This window comes from Rhopalosiphum padi, chromosome 1 (genome assembly GCF_020882245.1).
Source record: "Rhopalosiphum padi isolate XX-2018 chromosome 1, ASM2088224v1, whole genome shotgun sequence".
Taxonomy (NCBI): domain Eukaryota; kingdom Metazoa; phylum Arthropoda; class Insecta; order Hemiptera; family Aphididae; genus Rhopalosiphum; species Rhopalosiphum padi.
The window spans coordinates 61419943-61444359 of NC_083597.1; the positions used below are offsets into that span (position 1 = coordinate 61419943).

Here is a 24417-nt window from a genome sequence, read left to right on the forward strand (position 1 = left end):
TTATTATTGTTAGTAAATAGATTTTTTACATCAACATTCTTAATGATTAAGAAACACTATAATAATGAATAATCACTAATCCAGTGACACACACAATAAATATTTAAAATGTATTCAAATTATCATTATCATTTATAAGACATTTGTTAACAGTCATTAAAGATATTGTTTAATTTGTATTTAGCAACTGTACCCTATATATAAAGTTCTGACATATAGTGCACTGCTATGATACACAGAACCACATAAGGCTGAATTTAAAAAAGGGAACAAATGCACCAGTGTGAATTTTGTAGGCCTAAATTATTTAAAATATTTGAATATATTAAAATTGCAACATTTACAACATAATAGAAAAAAACCACTGGAATATGACAATTTGATCTTTTTCTTAATTATGTTTTCATATTTTTGTTATATTTAGTGTACCTTAAATCTTAGACATAGTATGTTTATACCTTAAATTCTTAATCAAACCTTGATAATGCATACATCAACATGTGTTCTTTACCACTCCAATCTGAATATTACATATATTTTACATTCATTAAAATTTTCAAAATATTGGCACTAATTTTACTTTCTTAATTTTAATCAAGTAAGTATGGTAATTGAAATGAAAAACAGGCTGAATTTTTTAAAACTTCAAGAATTTGTGTTAAATAGGAAAATGATAAAAATGTATCTCAGTTGTAATTAGTAGGTGGATAATTAAGCTAGCTTTAACATAAAATATTAATGAGAGAGATCCGATATCACACCCAAGCGGTATAACGATTTTAATCCACAAAAACGTTTTCTCCAAAACTATTATAGCTAAAAAGTTGGTTAATAGCTCATTTTTTTTAATGGGATTATCAATAAGATACAAAATGTGAGATTAAAAATTTTCAAAAAAAAATATTTAATATTTCACCGTTAAAAAAAATAGTTATTTTTTTGCTAGATTTTCATTTAACATGGTAAATTACCAAAACTGGAGAATGGATTTTGTTATTTGGGGTCTTATTAGATTCACATTGGCTAGGAGAAGTGCAGTGAAGATTTTCAGAACTTTATATTTAATTGATAACTCACTACAAAGCTATAAAGCCGAAAAACATAAAAAAAAAAAAAAAAAAAACGCCCAATGAAATGTGTTTTAATTTTTTTTTTTGAAGCTCTTTAAGGAATTAACTATAAAAAAAAAAGTTCTGAAAATCTTAACTGCACTTCTCCTAGCCGATGTGAATCTAACAAGACCCCAAACAATAAAATCCGCTCACCGGTTTCGGAGATCTATCTCACTAAATGAAAATGAAAATAAAATACATTATACATACATATATTGCATATAATTAATAAATTTCTAAAAATTGAAAATTAAGAAAGTTTACATGGCAATCTCTGACTTGGCAAGCGTTTTTTGTAAAGCTACCTATTTATAATATATTGGAATTTTTTTAGTTTCTTTATTTAAAATGTTTAAGCTTAATTAAAAAGTATAAACATTTCATAAAAGATCCCGAATATGTTATTCTTATATAACTATTCAAAAATATTTAAAATACATATGTACATTTTTTTATACAAAGATTTGAAGTTCAAATGTTTACAAAATCACAAAAATGTACAAACTACAAGTAGGTATTTTGTTATAAAAAATGTATAAAATTTAATTTTTATAGCTAAGGTTTTTCGCGGGGTTATTTTTTCGGGGACTAAATTAAACACACTACACACATCATTGTAAAATCAATACATTCATCACTCCGTTCAGAATCTAAAGAAACTAAAAAATACAATTATTTATAATATTATGTAGTTGGAATAATTTGATTACTATTAAATTATAAGTACCTATTGAAAAATATTAGTAAAATAATTAAATAAAGCCCTAAGGGGATTTATCCCTCATAACCTCTTAATTATAATAACCTGATGTTATACCTTATATTAATTATAATATTTAACCATGATTTGCAATAAACATTAAACATCACTTGAAAGTAATGAACAATAATTACGAGTTTTAATTAATATATAATATATAAGTAGATAAATATAATAATCAATATCAATTCTATTAAAAAAAAAACATCAAAATAATAATAAGTCTTAAAATTAGAAATTAAATATCAAAATCACATTAATAATACACAAAGCAATAAAAAAAACGTTTATTCAAACAGAATTTGGATGACATAAAGTATATTATTCATCATTAATTCAATTTTACAAATAACTTATTTTAATATGTAGAGTAAAAAAATTTGGTTTTGGCCGATTGGTTATTTTCATTTAATTTGTTTTTTGAGATTAATGTAGGTACTCTTGTACTCTCGTAATGGTCTTGTTAGTTTTACAAGCTACTCGTCAGTTAGCTCAGATGCTCAGAAGCAAGGCCAAAGTTCCCATCGCTAAAACACGTATCTTACTAAGCTAGTAAGGACACCCAGTTCCCAGTGGCGTATCAAGAATTCTTTTTAGAAGTGGCACACACTGTCTAAAATTTTACAAAATAAACTATCAAAAAGAAAAAAATCGAGGGCATGACATGGACAACCCTAAATCTGATGCAAACATAAGGGTTAGCTAAGTTAGGTATTCTAGCCGTTATCGAATAGTAAAATTAATCTTTCTTGGCAATATTCATTGTATTCACATACTCAATTTTAAATTTAATAAGTATCGATGTGCCATGTGGCTATATGTTTAAAAAATAAATTTCTATTTTAATGATGTACAAGTGCGTAATATTGTTAGAGAATTAATTATAGTTTATAGGCTTAATACTCGTGATTCAAAATTAGAGCTTTCGTCCCTAAACACTGTATATTGACTTACAATATTTTTATTTTTAAGTTAGAAAAATAGAAAATACACACGACCTTTACGCTAAAACATGGAATTTGTCCACCTATATCCGTGGACAACATATCTATTCCACCGTCTGACACCGTTAAATACTTAGGGTTGACCCTTGACAAAAGACTTACTTGGAAACAGCACATAAGGTCCAAAAGACTAATTTTAAATTCTCGCACCCTCAAACACCTCTTATCAAAAAATAAATTCACTAAACTACTCATATATAAGTCATTAGGTACTAAAACCCATATGCACCTATGGATTACAATTGTGGGGGTCGGCCAAAAACAATATTAATAAAATCCAGGCTTTCCAGAACATCACTTTACGCAGAATAACAAATGCCCCACCGTATATTTCCAATCAAACCCTCCACAATGACATGCGCATGAAAACAATTGAAGAAGAATCGGTAATTTATTACAAACGATTCTTTTTACACCTAGCCAACCACAAAAATTCAATTATCAGGAATCTAAATACTGTAACTTTGCCCACGAAGCTCCTCGACGTCGTTTGAAAAGGAGATGGTGCAGGGGCCTTCTTCTTATCTTATAACTCCAAACGATCTTCACCTCGTTAGCACATTTCACTCTTCCTCTCCACTAAGTCATAGATCAACATAATCTGTGCTCATGCTAAGTGTTGCTAATGAGTGACTTCTTACCCCCGTATTATCTTCAAGGGCGTAGCCAGGGGGGGAGGGTTTCAGACCCCCCCCCGAAATTTTCTTTAAGATTGAATAGGTTTAAATGCCTATTATATTTAAAACTTGTATAATATAAGTTATAACATAAGTATTTATATTCTAAACCCCCCCCCCCCCCCCACCAACATTTTTTTCTGGCTACGGCCTTGATTATCAAACTTGTTTACTCTCTTTAAATACGCTTATTGTGCTCTTATATAAATTGTGTAATTCTTAGAAAAATAAAAAAAAAAGTAAGAAAATAAGTTATTGACAAATTATAAATGTGCCTAATACTATTACCCGTACAAAAATTTAGTAGGTATTAGAACTTCGCCAAAAATACTCATAATATTATTAGTTATAATATAATAATATCTTGCTCAAAAATTAAGCTAAATTATACGAAAGTAAACATGAACTACGAAACGCAAATTCGTTGTGTTACGCACTTGTAAAATGGAGACAACAAATTAACATGTTCTCTTAAAAGAAAATTTTGAAAATTTTAATTTACCATTGACAATTATTTCTGTCAGCCATGTTGGTTTTGGTGAATTTTATTCACTCTATGATTACAAATAGTTATTTTTTAATAATCTTCCTTCGGCAATTCGGCTAATACACCATCCGGAATATTAAATGTAATACCTACTAAATTTTAGTATTAAACTTGAAAAAATTTAACTATAGGTGCGTCGTTGGTTCATTTGGCTTTTGCCTTCATCATTTTTTGAATTTTCACAGTAGAAACCCAGAAACCATATTTTCATTCGCCTTGTGTGGGTCATTGCGTATTTGCGTTCGATGGAAATCACGACTTAAGATAAATCTTAAGCACGATTAAAGATAAATCTTTAATCGTGATGGAAATTAAAGTTGAACCATAGATAGCCAACGCCATGCGATTATTTGGAAATGTTTAATGTTTAATTATGTTTAATCTATGGTTGAACTATCTTTATTCAAATGTGTTTATAAAATACAGGGGTACTTCATTGAACGTGATTGTGTACATCTCCAGCGAATCATATAGTATCTATATGACTATTGCATTATTTTTAAATATTATACAGTACAAATATCCATTTATATGCAATTTGGGGTTTCTTATTATTTTTAATGACTTCTATTATTTATTCGCATTTTTAATTCAAAATAATCAAAACGTTAAAATATAATAACCACATGAACGAAAAATCTGTACCTACTTAAAAGAATATCATAGGTAGGTACCTACCTAATTACTAGGAATACACATTGTCCATTTTCCAGATAAAGCCAAATATCAATAATTACTTTTATTACTCTCTTATATTTTAAACATAAATAATACAATATAATAGAATAATTTTAAATGTATGTTTATAGTTTATTGTTTATACCTGTAGTTTAAAATATTTGGTACATTATTTTATTAAATATTATATTTATGGCTATAGATATGTTAAAACAAATGTTACACAATTATTGAAATATGAAGTTTATTGTTTAAAGATTTAAAATTATAAAATGTATACTATAATAAAAAAAAAGTATTATTTATTTAGTAGGCTTTATTTACTATATTTTTATATTGAAGCTTTTCTTTCCGACTACCTATTCAAAAATTGTATAACATAAAAATTCAATGTTTTTGTTGTTAATCGTTCAATTTGTTGGTGAGCAATGACAGATTCCCTAGTACTTATTATTTTATAAAGTGAAAACAAATGAGTGATTGTTCAGATTTTTTTTTATAGGCTGACAACTGTCTGATCAGCATCATTTTTGTATAGGTACAATGAATTAAATTTAACACATCCAAGCTATAATACGTGATACTTTTCAAAGTAATTACAATTTTGGAATAGTTAAATGTTGTTATTATCACTGTTAATAGCAAATATCGTAACACATGCTTTCACTGTATTGTTTTTTCTTTGATTTACTTAAATGGTTATTTGAAAAAATCAAATAAGCTTTTAACAGTTTAAACTTGTAATAAGTAAAAAAATGTATATTTATTAATATTTCATAATTTTTATGTGGACATTTAATTCATATAATATAACAGTGAGGAGAACATTTCTATGAAAAAATATTTTAGATTAACAAAAGATATATATAACATTAAATACATATTATGTGTGTTGTGGTTATAACTTACATAAAATTAATAGTTTCTTATCATTTTAAATATTCATAATTCATGCTACTACATTTTGATAACTTGACTACTTGAGTATATAAATGTACAATACTATAAAATAAGTTTATTAAAATATAAAAGAATAGAACAAACTAATTAAAATAATTTTTTTAATAATTTAGTACTCAACTCATTAGTATTTAAAATTATAGACATAGATAATTTATGATAATTCAGTGTTCAATGTTATTATTTCTAAATAATAATAATAACTTAAGTTATATACAACCATTTTTATTTACAGTGGACGTCAGACATATTTAACAAGTATTAAATTTATTTTCAAATATAACACAAATTTTTCATATTGAAAATCAATATATTATACATAGCAAATACTAAATGGGTTATAGATATAGTTTTATAATTAAATATAGAATAAAAAATAATTCAATACTTAAATTAAACAGTCAAACAAATGCATATTGAATAATTTTAATAACATAGAAACATATGAATAAATAAAATTTATAAACATTTAACTGCAGAGTTGAAGCTACACATTTTGAATTAAATTTTAACAATGTCTCTCATTAAGTAGCTTTTCAAGTTCTTCAATCTTAGCTTTACGATGATGTAACATCATTTTCATCATTTTATTGTCTTTTTCAAATTTAGCGATTCTATCAATCATGCTTTTATGGTCAGCCACCTAAAATAAATACAATAATAATATTGTAATATGTATAAATAGTAATAATACTGTATGTCTTATAAAACTAAAAAATAAATAAAGATGATGTTTTTACCAATTTAAAATTTTCTATATTAAAAAAAAAAGTTGTTTTAACTTACTATTGCACTACTCACTAAGCTTTGTTCTTCAATAGTCTGAGTACATTGATCAACTCTATGTACATTTGTAATTTCTTTCAAACGGCGTATTTCTCTGCGCAACATATGATTCTATAAAGATATAAATAAAATTATATTAAATGTATAATATAGAATATACATTTCACCTAATAAAAATAAATGTAATTAAAAAAAAAAAAAAAATATATTCATCTCAAGTCATAACAGTTTGAAATACAATATAGGAGTACGAGGATGAAATAAACTTAAATATTTTATTTGACTTGTGTACTATTAGAATATTATATATACATGAATAAATAATAAATAAATAGTTTATTAAACAATGTTACCTCATCTCTTGCTCTTTTAAAGACATTTTCTAATTCATGATTCTTCTTTTTGAGATCATCAGTGTTTGTTTTGGAAAATAATTCTAATGTGGATATTTTCGCATTTTTATCCACAATACATCTATTTAATTGTTGTATGTCTTCTTTTAATGATTTTTCCAAAGTTTTAGCAGTTTCTATAAAAGATTAAATTTATGGAAACAATAAAAATATAATTTTTTACTAAAGCCTATAATTTCCTTTACCTGATAGTTTATTGTATTCATTTGATAGTTCCAAGTTTTTTGTTTGGACTTTATTTAATTCCATTTTCAATTGTTTCAGTTCTTTATCGTGTTGTATAATTAGTTGACCTTTGTCTTTTCTTAATTCATATATATTTTGTTCATAACCAAATATCTCTTCATTTAATTTTTTGACATCTTCATTGAAATTTTTAAATTGTTCAGTTTTGTTTTTCAAAAAATCTTTTTCTTCTGTTAATAATTCAATGTTTGTCTTCAACTCATCTAATTGAGTCAAAAGTTCTGTTATCTTATCGTCTTTATTTTTTACCTCTTCTAACATAGATTCACATTCATTGTCCAAGTCGGCATTAGACTGTTTCAATTCTTCAATTTCTTCTTCTAAGTTTTTACATTTGATCATTAATGAACAGACATTGTCGTAAAGTGTCGATATTGAATCATTGCACTTCAGTATTTTTCTTAATTTATCAGTTATGTTATTTATTTCAATTAAACTATCTTCATTCAATTTCAATTTAATTTGATAATCTTCAATTTTGTCATCTTTTATCTTTAAAGTCTGATAAAAACTTTCTAATTGTTTCTCTAATTCATTATTTTTTAATTTATGAACTTCAAGAGCATGGACTAGTTTTGTGCATTGTGTTTCGGTTTCCTCAAGTTTTATGGTTTTTAATTTTAAATCTGTTTCCAGGTTTTCAAGTTCTGAACTCTTTACTAGTAACTCTTTCTCCAAACTCTCTAATTTTGTTTTGTCAACTTTAGTTATTTCACTATCACCCTCTAATTCTACTATTTGTACAGCCGAATTATTATTTTCTTGCATATGTTTAATTTTTGATAAATTTAATGAATTCTCTTCAAGGAGTAGTTCATTATTTTTTTTTATTTCTTTAAGCAACTTTTCTGTACAATACATCTGATGTTTGATATTACTTAAATCAAATTCTAGTTCATTAATTTTTTTTTCATGATCAATCTTAATTTCTTCTTTTTGTAAACTATATTTTTCAATCAATACTTCATATTCATTTGTTTTCGATTTAAATCCTTCAAGTAAGTTTTTAATATCTTCATCTTTTTTTTCAATAATAGATTTTAGATAATCACATTCTGATTGAATTTTTTCAATTTTATCTTCTAGACTAAAACAACAATTTTTTTGATCTTTGTACATACTTAACGATTCATTATACTGTTTGGTTAGATTTTCAAGTTTATTTTTCAAATCTTGTATAGACACCTCCGAATTAGTCTTGAATACTTCAAATTCATCTGATAATAATTGATAATTTTGTTCACTTGTTTTACTCAATTGGGTCTTTAATTCTTGCAATTCATTCAGATAATTAAATGATACATTTTCTGCTTCTAATACTTTTTCCGTCAATTCTTTTATTTTTAATTCTCTATTAGGGAAATTGTGTTTTTGAGATTTAAGATTTTCAAGTTCAAGACCAAGTTTTTCATTATCATTTTCAACTTGTTCTTGCCATTCTTTTCCTTTTTTTATATCTTCTTGGAACTGCTTGATTTGATCTTCATATAATTGTTTGATCTTGTTGTGTTCATTAACTAAATCAGTTACAATTTGTTGTTCTTTAGTCATTATAAGGCTAACAAACATATCCAATAAATTTGACAAATTATGATCAGTAAGAACGCCCGTAATTTTTCCAGGTTCAAGGAGATTAATTTCATTTATAATATTCCTTTTACCATTTCTTAATTCTGAATCAATATCATAGCTATAATAAATTTGTTCTTTATTAGCCTGGTTATGTTCTTCAAGTTTATTATGTTGTATTTTAAGTTCGTTCAATTCATTTTTTAAATTACTTATCAATGATGTTTTTTCTTTTAAATCGTTTTCCATTAAAGTTATATCACTTATTAACTTTTCATTTACATCAGATAGCTTAATAATTTGGTCTTGTGGCTCATTATTTATTTCTTTTAGTTTGTCATTTAATAATTTGAGTTGATTCAATTCTTCATTTAAATTTCTTACTGAATATGTTTTTTCTTTTAGATCATTTTCCATCAATGCTATATCATCAATATATTTATTATTTTCATCAAATTGTTTCTTCACTTGGCATTGAAGTTCAACAATGTTTTTTTCCATATTATTTTTAGATGTTTGAAGATTGTTGATCAGATCATTTTTTTCTTTTAATACCTTATGTAAATTTTCAATTTCTAAACCAATATCAATATCTGTAGAGTCAAATTGGGAGCCACAATTTATCTTTAATGTCTCATCATGTGGTAAACTATTCTCTTCAACTGACATAACTTTTGATCTAAATTGCTTTTCACTTTGGTTTCCTGATATTATAGCAGAATTGAGTTCAGTGAGTTTCAATTTAATATCATGTACATAATCTACAAGTGGATCAATTAATTTATTTCTTACATCACCACCATTTAAGTCTTTTTTATCAATGTTTTCATTCAATTTAAATTTTAAATTCTTTAATTCTTTTTCTACACATTCAGTATTGATGCATGCATTTTCTAATTCTCTTTGTAAACTATATAATTCTAATTTAAGGTTTTCACAGTAGTCTCCAGACTTTAATAATTCATGTTCAGCTTCATTCAAACAACACTCTAAACTTTGTTTAACAGAATTTGCATCCTTTATTTCAATTACTAAAACATTAATAATTGAAGCCAAATCTTCACATCGTTCTTCACTAAGTTCCATTTCTTTAGTAATGTTAGAAAATTTTTCTTGAAGTCTGTTTAAGTCACATTCAAGATTTGCTTTTTCCTCTATTAAAATTTTTTCATATTCTGTTTTTTTGGATAATTCTGATTTCATTAAATCAAATTCTTCATTTAAACCTACTAAAACATTATCTTCAAAGTCATTAACCCTAATTTGAAATGAATCATTTCTTGAAAACAAGAACTCAACATTTTTCTTATATTCTTCCAAAGCAATACATTTGGATTCCAAATTATTTCTAAGTATTTTTTCAGATTCTTCATTCTTTGATAATACTGATTCAAAGTTTATTATTTTTTGTCGGGCTTCATCACATTCACGAGATCTTAACATATATTCTTCTTCCAGTCTGTCATATTCTTGCTGTAAACTAGACTCAAGTACTTGTTTTTGCAAGAGTTCAAGCTCTGTAGATTTTAGTAGAATTTCTTCTCTCAAATTAGATTCTTTAATTGATTGATGTTTTAATAATGATTCAATATCACAAGACAAATTAACAAATTCTGTATATAAAATATGGTAATTTAATACTTGTTGTTGTATTTTATTTTCTAAATTATTTTTTGTCTCATCATGATGTTTTGATATTTCTATAAACTTTTGGCTAATCAGATTTAAATCGGTTTGAATTAATGATTTTTCTTGGATAACTAAATGTAGCTGATTTTGAATATCTAAATAATTTTGTTCATTATCCTTTACGTTGTTTAACATTGTTTGATTAATTTTATCATATTTAATAGTTAATTCAACATTTACATTTTCTAATTTGAATAATAAATTCGATTTCATGGCTAAATCAGATTTACATTCCTCTAATAATAAAACATTTGATTTTAATTCATTCTCCATACTTTCTACCATTATTTCAAATTTATTATTTTGGACCTTTGCATACTCTAATTCATTAGTTTTAGATATAAGTTCATCTCGTAATTCATTTTCAACTTTAATTTTGTCTTCTAGATTAACTTTAAGGTCAGTGATGATTTTATTTAATTGATCATCAGACTTCTTACTTTTTGTGGCAAGTTCTAAATTAGTGTTTTCCAATTCAAAAATGAATTCATTTTTTTCATTAAGAGTAGATTTGATACATTTGAGTTCATAGTTTAGTTGTTCTACAATAGAAATATAGGATATGTTATTTATATTTAAATTGTTAATTAATGATTTTACTTCATCAACTTTAAGAATAGCACCATCCAATTCTACAGTAACAATCTGTAATTCATTATTCAATATTTTTTCATTGTTTAATTTCTCTTCCAATTCAGATTTAAGTTTTGTAATAACTTCATCAAGTTCAGAAATTCTATCTAAATTTAAATTATTACCCATTAATTCTTCGGATTTATTATTTTTTAATTGATCAACAAGTTTAATTTTTTCTTCTAGTTCAAATTTTATAGTATTGAGTTCATGATTTAATCTTTCAATAACAGTAACATAAGAATTTGTATTTATTTTCATTTCTTCGATTGATAATTGTAACACATTAATTTGTGAAGTTGCATTTTCTAATGCTTTAGTTTTTATCAGCAATTCGCTATAAATATCATTTTCATTATCAAATTTAACAGTAAGTGTAGAATTTATACTGTTAGGCTCATTAATTTCTTTTAATTTTTCATTTTGAGTAACTTCAAATTTAGAATTTTCCATTTCAATGAGTTTAAGCTTTTCATTAAGTTCAAGTTTCACAAAATTTAAAGAAGTCTTTAATTTGTCTATTTCAGAATCATTTAGTTCAAGCTTAATATTCATTTCTTTTAATTTTTCAAGTGCATCTTGCAATCCATTTGCGTTTATAACAGATTTATTTTGTAACTGTTTTTCAATTTCATCTTTTTCATCAATGCATCTAGTATTTGATTTATAACATTTCTCTAAATCACTATATTTAGATAATAATTCTAAATTGGTTTTTTCAAGTGTCACTATTATATTTGATTTATCTTCAAGGTTTGATTTAACAGTTTCAAGTTCAGTTCTTAATTGATTCATACCAACAATTGAATCGCTTTTAATTTCATTTTCTTTAATTATCAATTGCATTTCATTCATTTTACTATGGTCACTATTAAATTTGTTAGATTTAACATCCTGGCCGTCCTTAATTTCATTTTCAACTTTAGTTTGGTTTTCAATTAACTTATTAAGATTTACATTCAATCCATTTAATTCTTCAACTTGTACTTGTAATTCAATTTTAAAAGCACTGCAGATAGCAAGTTCTTCTTGAAGATCAATGATCTTCAAATGATTAGTCTTTACTTTTTCAATAATATCAACACATTCAAATGTTAATTTGTCAAATGCTTGAATATTGGATTTCAAAAATATATTTTCTTCTATAGTTTCTGAAAGTTGCTTCTTAAATTTCTCCATTTCAGTACTTGATTCAACTTCCATAATAGAAATACTTTGAAGAATACAATCGAGATTATAAAATACGAATGATTTTATTTCATTTAGTTTAGTATTTGATAAAGACAATTTTTCTTCTAAAATTAAATTCTTGTTTGAAAGTATATCAATTTTGTTTGTGTTTTCTTCAAAATGTGTAACTGCAAAATCAATTAAACTTTTTGTATCAGAATTTTCAACATTTATCTCAGAACTTCCACTGAAATCTTTTATGATAGACTTAATATTTTCTTCAATCGAATTTAGTTTTAAACTCAATTCATAATTTTCTTTTTTTATATTTTTCATCTGAATATTAAATTCATTTGTAATTAATTTCAAATTGTTGTTTTCATCTATTAAACTTTGGTTTTCTAGTTGTAATTGTTCAACTGTATTACGAATATGTTCTAATAATTGATCAAGTTCCAATATTTCACATTTTCTGAGAGTAAAATACCCTTTATCAGCTAAAAATTTAATAGCGCATGGGACTGATTTAACTTCAGCAGCATCATTTTTCAGAAGAGATAATTCATTTAAAAGTGAACATTGTTTGGACCCTTCTAGATTGAGTTGCTGGTCTTTATTTAACAATTGTAATTTTAAACTGTCTATTTCATTAATATATGTATTATTTAATTGATACATTTCTTTAATTTTCATTTCAAGTCTTTTAATTTCTTCTTGCTTTTCTGCCATAAAGTTATCACTTAATATGGTTTTTTTTAATTGATCCTCCTTTATTTTTAACTCTTCTCTTGTTTCCTACATTAAAAATAAAAATACAAATAGCAAAAAAAATTACTCTGTGTTTACTCTTTTAATTTTTAAAATATTAACCTGAATTGTAGCTAGAAGTTCTGTTTCACGTTTATCATGCATATTCTTTTGTACTTCCATGATTACTTCAATATCACGTTTTTCATTTTCAACTAATTGAATTGAATGTTTAAGTTTTTCAATCATTTTTTCAGATTCATTTTTTTCGGTTTGAAGATTCTCAACTTCCTTACTTAAATTAGTCAATTCTTTTAATTGCTCATTCTGTAACAAGATAAAATTGTGTAATTATATAAACTTGGTTAGTAAATATTTATATAGATATAGGTATAAAATAACAATTTGTTGGTTACTTACATTATTATAAAACATTTGTTTTTCAAGAGTTGTAAATTCTCTAAGCTCATTGTTTTCTTTCATACTCATTTCAAACATATTTTTGTAATTATTTACACGTTCTCTTAAAACTTTTTTAGGGGTTTCACAAACATTGAATGGAATGTTGGAAGGTCTAAATAATAAAATATTTTTAATTAGCAATTATAGAAATTTTAGCTAGGGTTAATAACTAATACGTACAAATAATCAATTATTTTATATTAAGACATAAAATTATAATATAGGTAACTAACAATAAACCATGGAATGAACTTAAAAAAAATTTAGGGGAATAAAGTAGGATAGCAAAACAGAAAGCAAGAGCATTAAATTAAATTGACAAGACTATAATCACTACATAGGTTAGGGAAATTAAAATAGTAACAAAAAAAGAATAAATAATAGGTATTGGAATACAGTGGTTGACTTAAATTTTATAATTATCTTAAATAAATGTAACCTCAGGGCTTCTGCGCCAAAGCAATAGTAGTAATAGGTATGCCTAACAAATACTGAGTGTCGCACTCTCTAGGTACGGTTTCCCTGCAGTGTCTAGCGTCAACTACTGGTCTGGACAAAGTAAGCGTCTAGACGCGGCGTGTCATGATGCCGTGCTGTTCCACTTTTTAACGCTGCAGAGAAACCGTACCTTCAGAAGTGTCATTTTATTATTTTAAGAATAGCCTAGATTGCATTTTCCCAAGTTTAAAAAAGTAGTGCAAATCCCAATTTTATATCTCCAATGATTAACAAAAACAAAAGCTGATAATGAAAACCAATTTAGTAAATAAGTGTGATCTGACCAAACCAGGCTAAAATCTGCCGCCACCCAACTTTTTTTGAGACAAAGAATAAACATCAGGATGTACTCGAAAATCATAAATTTAAAGAAAAAGTACAATAGCATAAACATCCTATTATCTTTATAATTCTAAATATGCAACCTATTATTTAAATCTAAGTTTGATATAAATTGATCCTAAACCAGTGTTTCTAAAACTGTGGGTCATGAGAATTTTATTTAATTATATAGATTTTAAGATTTTAATGTTATTTTATACTGTATAAACTATAACGTGGTTTTCAACCATAGAAGAAAACAAGCACACACTTCACATATACGCCTTATTATTAAAAATACATTTGTAAAATTAAATTCAGTATAAACCTATAAACTTTTAGTGTAAAGTAACAAATACGTTTTGATTTTTTAGGACAACTTATTGATTCCGTAAAGGTGATGGTGCAATGGCATAATTATGGGGGAGAAAGGGGATATATCCCCCTAGATGCTTTTTTATTTTTAGAATAATCATAATTAAATTCCCGTAAGCACTTAGCTTTAAAAGATTTTAAGATCAGAAATATTTTATAATAATAAGAATTCATCGATATTATCATAATTGAGATTTATTTTTATTTTACTAGTATAAAACTATGATAGCTCAACAATTACAATATATGACAAGAAAATTGTATAGCTCATAGTTAAAAGATAACACTGATTAAATCTACAAATTACGACTCTTAGTTATCATTTTCAACTAAAACTTTTTACAAAAATAAATAATATGAACGTGGTATAGACTGGTAATGAATGAAAACATAATATTATTTATTCTGTGGCATAAGGTTTTAAATACTTTTCGAATATTATAGTATTGTAAACCTTGAACAATAGTGCAATACAAATATCTATTATAATAAAACAAGTAATAATCATTTTATTTTTGTAAATTACATAATAATTATGAACTTTTACTAACTTAAATACTTGAATGGAATTACAATGTTATTAGTGCTCGGGACATTAAGTTGAACCCCAATGACATACTGAATATTTTGGCGAAAAAAAACAAAAAGGAAAATTAACTTAATATTATAATTTATAAAAAATATATTTCATTTAATTGTTTACTTTGAAAACCATTATTATACCATTTACCTTATTTAATTTATAATAATAAATTAATATGATATTGTGATCTATTAGATTTAATGGTCAAGGGGGGTGTGGGGGGCATAATACCACTAGAACAATAATATAAACTTGTATCCCAATCCCACCCCAGAACCAATTCCAAATTATGCCACTGGGGTCACGATAGATAATTCAAAGTATAATTAATAATTGATTTACAAACTGTAATTTCTTTAATTAGTATAATGACATGTATTTATATTGTATACATAAAAATAAAAGTGGATTTTTTTTATAAAATAATTTTTTGTCCCAGTTATTTTTTTATTGATTGATCACTTTACCTGAGAATCTTTTTTTTATTTATATGTTAAACTACAAGTTATTAGAAAATATATTGCAATTAGTAAAAAGGTAATATATTTGATAAACATTTAATAAAAAGGTAAGCAAAAAATGTGGGAACCACATTACTGTACATTAGGTGCCAAGTGGATCAAATTCAATGATTTAAATTAAAATATTTGCTTGTTGTCATTCAGTCAATTTTGCTTTTAAAGCCATGGTTAAAGAGGTCAAAATAACTATCCCAATTTGGGACTGAAAACCCCTGTTTCTATTTAAAAAAAACACAAGTTATATTGCACATGCATTCACTGAGATATAAAAATTTGAAAATTATCAAAAAAATGTGTATTCAGGTAACCCTATCTTCTCCCGAAAACCCCATATCAATTTAAGGTCACTGAACTGAAATATTCCGTGTTACCTTTAAAAGGAAACACACTGTAATTCACGATAAAGCAATTTTTATTTGACATTTGTTTTTTTATGTTAAATGTAAGTGTTGTAAGATATTATTGGTTTTAGAAATACAGAAATGAAGAGACTTTTCGGTAATAGCACTTTGGTGTAAGTGTGTTGAAAAACTAGTTAATAGGTCCCAACACTATTTACATTTTAGATGTCTCTTAGGGTAACCAGTGATGCGGGGAGTAGCTTGTTCCTTCAGTAATGGATTGTGTGGCTTAGAAGATGAGTGTAAAATCTTTTGTAGTGTTGGTGACTTTGGAAACAAGAGAGGTACAAAGATCAGTATGTAGTATGTGATTGAAGACTTAGTGTGGAGCTTTAGTGATTTGGTGGAGGCACTTTAACATAAATTGTATTCACTTTCTAGTCAAAGGTTTTGAATAAGCCCCATATTTGGATCCCATAGCTCCACGTAGGTTTTATAGATTAATAATTTGCAATGGAAATTTGTGTTTTGAGGTAAGGAAAAAGCGAAGTTGTCAGAATCTATTTTTAAGGATGAGTCGTTTATTATAGATGTGAGGTACCCATATTAAACAGGCAGACGGTAGGTAAAATTTGGTCCTGGAAATTCTGGGTAATTGGGAGTGGTGGTTGTTCAAGGTGATGGTGAGGCAGTTTTTATGTCTATGAGTGAATGTGCAATGCATTAAATTTGATTGATTCATTTTGATTCCTCAGATTTTGTACCAAATTCTAATAGATATAATATAGTTTTTCACATTTATGTTATAGATAATTTATGGTTTTCTAAGATGTTAAATGTACATAATTTATATACTTTATAATAAAATTTGTTTATTTTATTTATATTGATTTATTTAATTCAGATTTCAATATGATTTTTGTTTAATATTAGTATATCATAATAACAATTATCCTAGGCCAAGTAAAATTAGTCAGCTTATATTTAAATATTATTAAGACTTACGGAGAAAAATTATGTTCAATATTTTCTTTATTTATGGATTCAGAAGATTCAGTAACAGCAGAGCGATCTTCTTCTCTAATTAAATCCCATTCAAATGATTCTAATGGTGTTTTAAATTCTATAAGAAATAGTTAAATAATAAAATAGATATTAGGCATTATTAATAGTACAAACTAAATTTAAATATGGATATTGAGAATTAGAATAATGTACATAGTTAAAATCAAAGTATAAACCTTTATTTTGTTTTCCAAAGTTAGATGGTACACTTGGTCTATGCATATTGACATCTTCTTCAATAGTTTCAAGAATACTATTTGAAGAAAATGTATTATCAAGTTTTCCTCCCCAAGTTCTTCTTCGCTGATACCCTTTCTAAAGTAAAATAAATCTAGTAATTCAATATAAAAAAATAATAAGACTTTATTTTTACTTTATTTGAAGGTTGATCTATATGAGCAGAAGTTATCATATTATTTTGTAAACGCATTATACGTTCCTTTAATTCTTCATTAGTTCGTTTTTCTTCTTGATACTTATATTTAATTTCATTAACTTCATCATTTTCAAATTGATTTTGTTTTATACCCTCTAATTCTTTATTCAATTTAGAAAGTTGAACTCTATAACGTTTTAAAAGAGTTTCATCTGTGACATTCTCATTTACTTTAGCAGTATTTTTAATCTTTTTGGCACGAGAAGCAAAACTAATAAAATAATTTAAAAAATATAATAATTTAGATATAAAATTTAGGAATTTAAATAAAGTTCTCACAAGTACCTCAATGTATTAGATGTTTGATCTTCAACTGCTAAGGTTACTGTACAAATAATTGCAGTTAAAGAATTTCCACCAAGAGATGTTTGTAATATTCTCGTAAGTTTACTATCACGAAAGTTAACATGTTGTGAGCTTCAAAATATAAATTAAAATTACATTAATCATCATACTATTAAGGTTATACAAACATTTTTTATATTCATAACATAATAGAAAGACTAAGCTATATATTAAAAAATAATAATATAGTGTAGATTAAAAATAAAATTAAAATAAACTACCTATCTGGACATTCACTAAGTTGTTGGATAACAAGACCAAGAGTTGTTAAAGAACTATTAATTTTGCAACCTTCTTTAAATCGTTCCATAGATGACTGAGTTTGACTACTGCGCTCTGAACCAGCCAAGTCAACTAAATTGATCACAGATTGCTGGTAAGCTCCATCACAATCATCATCTATGTTGCGACTTTCTAGAATCTAAAAAATTATAATAAATAATGATAATAATAATTAAATCCATTGAAAAAACTATACTTAGATATTTCACATTCAAAACATGTAAATAAGATAGTGTTATACTTGTATATGTTGCTAATATATGTAATACATAGCAAATTTTTGTTCGGTGGAATCCATTCTATGCCGTTAGCTTTAATAATAATCTATTTACCTATTATTAAACTTAAAGGTAAGAATATTATCAGGGCATCATGTAGGCTCAATTTTTAATTTTAAAATGAGCCATAAGCGTTTTAGTTATGATAATTTACATAGCTATAACTCATTTAAAAATTAAAATATCAATAAAAGCATACATAGTGTCCTGGATAATTTTTTTAACTTTAAGTTTGATAATATGTTAATCAATTTTAATATTAAAGCTAACTGCATAAAATGGGTTGTGCTGAATGCAATTTTGCTATGAAGTATGTTAGTACAACGTCCACTTAAGACTAATGGCAATGTATATTTTAAAGTGTTTACATATTGTTATAAATTAAATCAAATATATCAGAGATCCATACATATAGATATTTAACCATCATTACTTGCTGAAAAATGCCATCATTATAAACGTGTCAATTGAGAAAATTTAAATGCATAAAACTAATGATATAGTTTATTTTTTATATTTTAATGTTAAAAGAGAAGAAACAAAATTAAAATGAGAAATTTCATTTAAAAAAAATATTAAGAATGTTTCTTGTTACCACAAGTTAATTGTATACTAAACATGACTCAAGTGGAGATTCAAATGAATAAATAAAATAAATAATAAAATCAATTGTATAAATATACTAATAGGTGGTTAATTAAAATTAATAATATTTATTCAACTTTTTTTATTAATGAGTTAAAAACTTACAATGCGAAATATTGTATGGGATCTTGATGATCTTTCATTCATATCTGTTTCTCCAATACTCCGGTTTTTCTCACCTATTCTCATAAGATCAATAACCTGAAAATAAAATTATAAACATTTTTAAGTTAAACTAACTAAACTAATAAGCAGCATATGATTTTATAGTTATACCATTTGTGAATTTTGACAAACTATAGCCTTTAATGGTGTAATATGTAAGCCATCTTTCTGAATTTCAATTTTTTTTGTTTGATTTTTGTTATTTTTTTTTTCTAGCAAATCTATAACTTTTTCGTTGTAAATTTCTAAATAACAAGCCCTGGAATTAATAAGAACATGATTTTATTTTTTTTTTTGAAGAACAATCTAAAACTTTTATTAAATAAATACTAATAATTATGTACAATATACCTTAATAAATATTCTCTACTAGTGGAATTATTCATAGCATTAAACATGTAGTTAATAGCTAATGGAATAATTCCAGGGTTGGACTGATCACCAGACATAGTGAATGTCTTACCAGAACCAGTTTGACCATAAGCAAATACAGTACCATTAAACCCTTGCACTCCTCTGTCAATAATTGGTCTGACAATCTCATCAAACACGTCATAATTTGTTGATTTATCGCAAAATACTCTATCTAAATTTATAAATATATAAAAATAATATAATACAATAATACATTATAAAATAGATAAAATATTATTATTTAAATTATCGTAAGTCTAAAAAATGTATTTCAATACAAAGAATACATAATTAGTAACCTTTAAATATGTCTAGTAGATAGCCACATTAAATAACTATTTTAGTAATAGTAGGAACTCTAAATAGATTTTGAAATAAATGTCCTCATGTACATTTATCATGTACTTATGATGTTACTTATTCAACTCGTTATTCACTTAAGATAATTACTGATAATTGCTACATAGTACATACCGTGCCTATAAATTTTTATACAAAACATCAAATTTACAAAAACAAATTAACTGGCTAAACGTTTATATACTAATTCACCACAAGTATAATATTAACTAAGTACCTTAAAACGCTCTTGTTACAAAGACAACATAATATATCTCGACAGCATGAGCAAATACTAGTGGGCAGATATTATTTACTGAACAAAGTAAGATCATAACCTAGCAGTATCAAAAAAGGTATATATACTTAAACTGTTTTATTTTTAATTGACTCCAATCAAAATGCACATTTAAATAAAGTATCATTTATTTTTAAGTTTCAATAAAATGTTCGGTATTACAATCTATTTTTATTTTTCAGATCAAAAGATAAGAATGTCTTTTTAAGTTCACCTCCGAAAAATGTACTAAAACGATTAGGAGCTAAAAAAAACTCATTCCTACCTTTAAACCTTGACTTTTACAGTTATACTCTCATACAGTAAGCAAACTAATAGTTTAATGGATTAAAAATAAACATTTTACCAAAAAAAAATTGTTCTCCGTTCTTCTTTTTAGTTATTTGATCAATGTGAATAACACTGTCGGATTCTACTTTCCAGTAAACCTTATCGTCCAACTGTTCCTTATAATTTAAAGGACGGACCTTGATGGCCACTTTAATGTTGCAACTGTCCATAGTAATTTGGTGTTATATGTACACACCGGCGATTTGCATTCAGCGACTTACACTTATAATCAAAAATAAGATTAAAAATTCAAATACAATAACATATCTAAACTCTAAACCGGATACAATGAATTAACGATAATCTATTAAAACAGACAAAACACGCCTTCGTAACTTCGTTACGTTTCCACTTTCCGAAGTGAAACTGTCAACTGAACTGACTAACTGACTAACTTTTTAGTTTTTACTTTACGTTTACCGTTTACCGACTATCCTAGTATCGTCTGTTACTCTGTTATTTGTTTTGTCTGAACATTTTTCCGTTGAACCAGTTCAGTTCAAACGTCATCAGTGTTACCAATCCGTAGCGAAAGTATATTTATGCCTTATCAGAAATTAAAGCCGAACTAATTAAAAATTTTATATAATAAAATTTAAAATAAATAAAATATAAATTAATAAATATTAATTTATGTCTAAGACACGATTTAAGATATACAAGGTATATTGGTATATCTCTAATATATAAACTCTAATCTATTTATTTCATTATTTTTTTATATTTTGTCCATTTCTGTTTTTATATATATTTCCTTATTTTTAGATTTAAGATTTTGTACTTCGTAATTTTACGTATTATGATTTAATTTGAACTTCTTTTAATACATCCATAAATTGAAAGATCCCATTCAACACAGTACGTATAATCTACGTTTAAAATAAGGATAATGTTGGTGTATATATAATATTATATATATCTATACGTAATTAATATTCGTATAATATACGTCAATAATACGTATTACGTGTATTATTGGGGTATTAGTAGTTGGTCGAACTTAAATCGAGTAATACACGAATTTATAGGTTTAAAATACGTTGATGCATGTTCGTTTATTTTCCGTGGTAAAATTGTGTTTAATTAACGTCAATCATATCTACATGTATTTTTGGTGGAATTTACGTATATAGTATATTACATACATAATATACGTTGAATATCTATCTTTTGACTCAAAAATATCCATGATTACTACTTATTATCAACTTAATATATTCGTATATTATACGTAACTTTAGTTATTCGTATCCGTTTATTATACGTTTAATTTATGTATATTTGTTTACTTGGATGTGCGGGATAGAAGCAATTCTTGAACTTGCTATTATTATTACCTATAAAAATTATTAGATTATACTTCACCTTTTTCGAAAATTTTTATCCGGAACCAATTCCGAGGAGTAACTGAATTGGTTCCTGTTTGTATTTGGGCTAGATTTGACAAAAATATTGATAGGACTACGTCTACACATTTTTGCGAATCGTTTCATTCAAAGCTGAATAAAGAATTTACAAGTGCCCATCCTAAAATATTTTATTTTACGGATGAGACTTTTAACAGTTTAAACAGCATTCAGACATTATATTATATTAAATTCCGAAGTAATAATTCTAACAACCAGGAAAGAAATAACAAATACTTGGAAAATTGTATGACTGAGTACATTAATAAGAAGCTTACGCGATTTGAATACTTAAAGAAAGTTTGCTTCAAATTTGCAAATCAATGATTTTAAATAATTGTATTATTATATTTTATTATTTACATTTTGTACGCCTAACTTAAATGATGACTAGTTGACTTCCAAATCAATGATTTAAAATTATATATACTATATCATTTTTTTATAACACACATTAATACACATTTTTAACCAAACCTACTTTTAAGTCCTGAACCTGTAAAATTGAGAAGGAAAATGTACATAATTAAACAGGAACCAATTCGGCCTCTGACCATTCTTGTTAACATTTTTTACTTATATAGTAATAGTTGTATTATAATATTGTAATTTTTATTGGTTAATGGTATTGATGTATGCCCTCCTTCCGGAATGTTATTTCTGAATACAATAATTATTTAATTAATAGTGGAATGTATCGAGTTTCTACAACGCATGTTTAATGTTTTTTAGAATTACAACAAAATATCCAAAATTATTTTGGGAGAAATTGTTATTTTACGTGTGAAACATCCAATTTTGTTATCGTAGATAATTTGAACTTTAAGTGATCATAAAAATAAAAAATAAATGTGGAATGTGATGGTTATAATATAATGTATACTCGAATATTTTCAATTCTATTAAGAACAACTTAATAAGTAATAACTAATAAGTTGTTATAAGTCAGTCTAATATGATGAAACTTATTGGTATTATATTTTTAGAAAAAAAGACGAAAATTACAAATATCTAAATAGTTCAAAAGAAGCTTAAATATTTCGAAAATTATACAATAATACGTTTATAATGCTTTTCCTGATTATTATTAAGGACAAGGAGTACTGGGAATATTTTACTTTCGCCCGCTTAAACTTCCCAAAGTACCACAACTATAACCTAACCTTTTTTTTATAGATCCAATTTGCTAACAGAAACTCTCGAAGTTGAAAATCGGAACATTATATCTTTTGTCTATAAAACGTTTTTTCAGACACAAAATAAAAAAAATGGCACATTGTAATTTGTAAGACCAATACTTTCTTTCGGATTCATAGTTCCACTTAAAATCTAAAAGATTGTAGACCTTCCTATTATAATAGAAGACAGTTATAAATAATGACCCTGTGTAACTGTGTTAAACGTATCATGTTGTGTAGTTTATACAAAATGCTATACACTTAGCGTTTTCAGTTCCATCTTGTGAAAGAACATTCTTAACAATACGTCGAATAAACACTTACATAAAATCAAACATGTTACCAAATCGATTTTCAAAGTTATTTATCATAGCAAATTGAAAGAGATTCGTCAAACATTCTCAGGGCCGGATTTAGAGGAGTGGAGGCCCCGGAGTATCAAAGGAGTGGGGGCCCCCTGGCCCCAAATTATTTTCCAAAGTAGATTCTTTTTCTTTTTTTAGTATTTAACAAACATATATATAATTATAATCGGAAACAAGAAATTAAATTTAAGTGTTAACTTCCGAGCTTATGAATAACTTATGGATAACCTTGTACTTGGTTTTTTAACCTTAGGTATAAATCACAAAAATTTTATGAATTTTCAACTTCAAAATTCCTTGCAAATTTTCGCGATTTTGATATATTTTGTAAACATTTGAACTTTAAATGTTTATAAACAAAAATTGTGACTAACGATTTTTTATTTTTTGTACTACGATAAATAGAACTTATAATAAACATTGTATTAAATTTAAAAGATTTTTTGGAAAGCCAAATTTTTTTTATCAGCATTTCAAGAAAAAATTTAAAAAAAAATCGAAAATTTCAATGGTTTATAAAAAGTTTAAAAAAATTCTAAATATTTTGAAAAATGTAATCGTAAATAGATAACACTAATATAAACATTTGGTGAAAACTTCAAGTATTTACAATGATTCGTTTTTGAGTTACAGTAAAATCAAAAAGTCGATTTTGTCGAAAAATGGTTATGCGTAGAAATTCCCATTTTTCCGTTATTTTTTCAGGGTTTTTTCCTGACGCTTTTGAAAACTACTGGAATTTTTTTACTTTTGACCCCCCAAAGTACCAATTAGATGAA

The 24417-nt window shown here is 25.7% G+C and overlaps 1 protein-coding gene across 2 annotated transcripts; it reads right to left on the reverse strand.

The window, feature by feature from the left end:
- Positions 1–5516: 5516 nt before the first annotated feature.
- LOC132922816 (centromere-associated protein E-like) lies at positions 5517–21142 on the reverse strand. Of its 2 annotated transcripts, none has more exons than XM_060986540.1 (15): positions 20706–21142; positions 19660–19894; positions 19420–19567; positions 19249–19344; positions 18160–18359; positions 17879–18010; positions 17531–17804; positions 17334–17472; positions 17098–17215; positions 13412–13565; positions 13115–13318; positions 7123–13039; positions 6878–7053; positions 6540–6635; positions 5517–6381 (listed from the first exon to the last, which is right to left on the reverse strand). In XM_060986540.1, the coding sequence occupies exons 1-15, from the start codon at positions 20857–20859 to the stop codon at positions 6247–6249; spliced, it is 8178 nt and encodes a 2725-aa protein (XP_060842523.1). In that variant the 5' UTR covers positions 20860–21142; the 3' UTR covers positions 5517–6246. The 2 variants fall into 2 exon arrangements, with proteins under 2 accessions (XP_060842523.1, XP_060842514.1); XM_060986531.1 differs by having other exon boundaries at positions 6525–6635.
- Positions 21143–24417: the final 3275 nt, after the last annotated feature.

Coding starts and splice junctions, on each gene's coding strand:
- LOC132922816 (XM_060986531.1), bottom strand. CDS start 20,859: ATGGACAGTTGCAACATTAAAGTGGCCATCAAGGTCCGTCCTTTAAAT. Junction 17,805..17,878: donor CAAACATCTAATACATTGAG/GTACTTGTGAGA, acceptor TTATTTTATTAG/TTTTGCTTCTCGTGCCAAAA. Junction 6,636..6,877: donor TTAAAAGAGCAAGAGATGAG/GTAACATTGTTT, acceptor ATATCTTTATAG/AATCATATGTTGCGCAGAGA.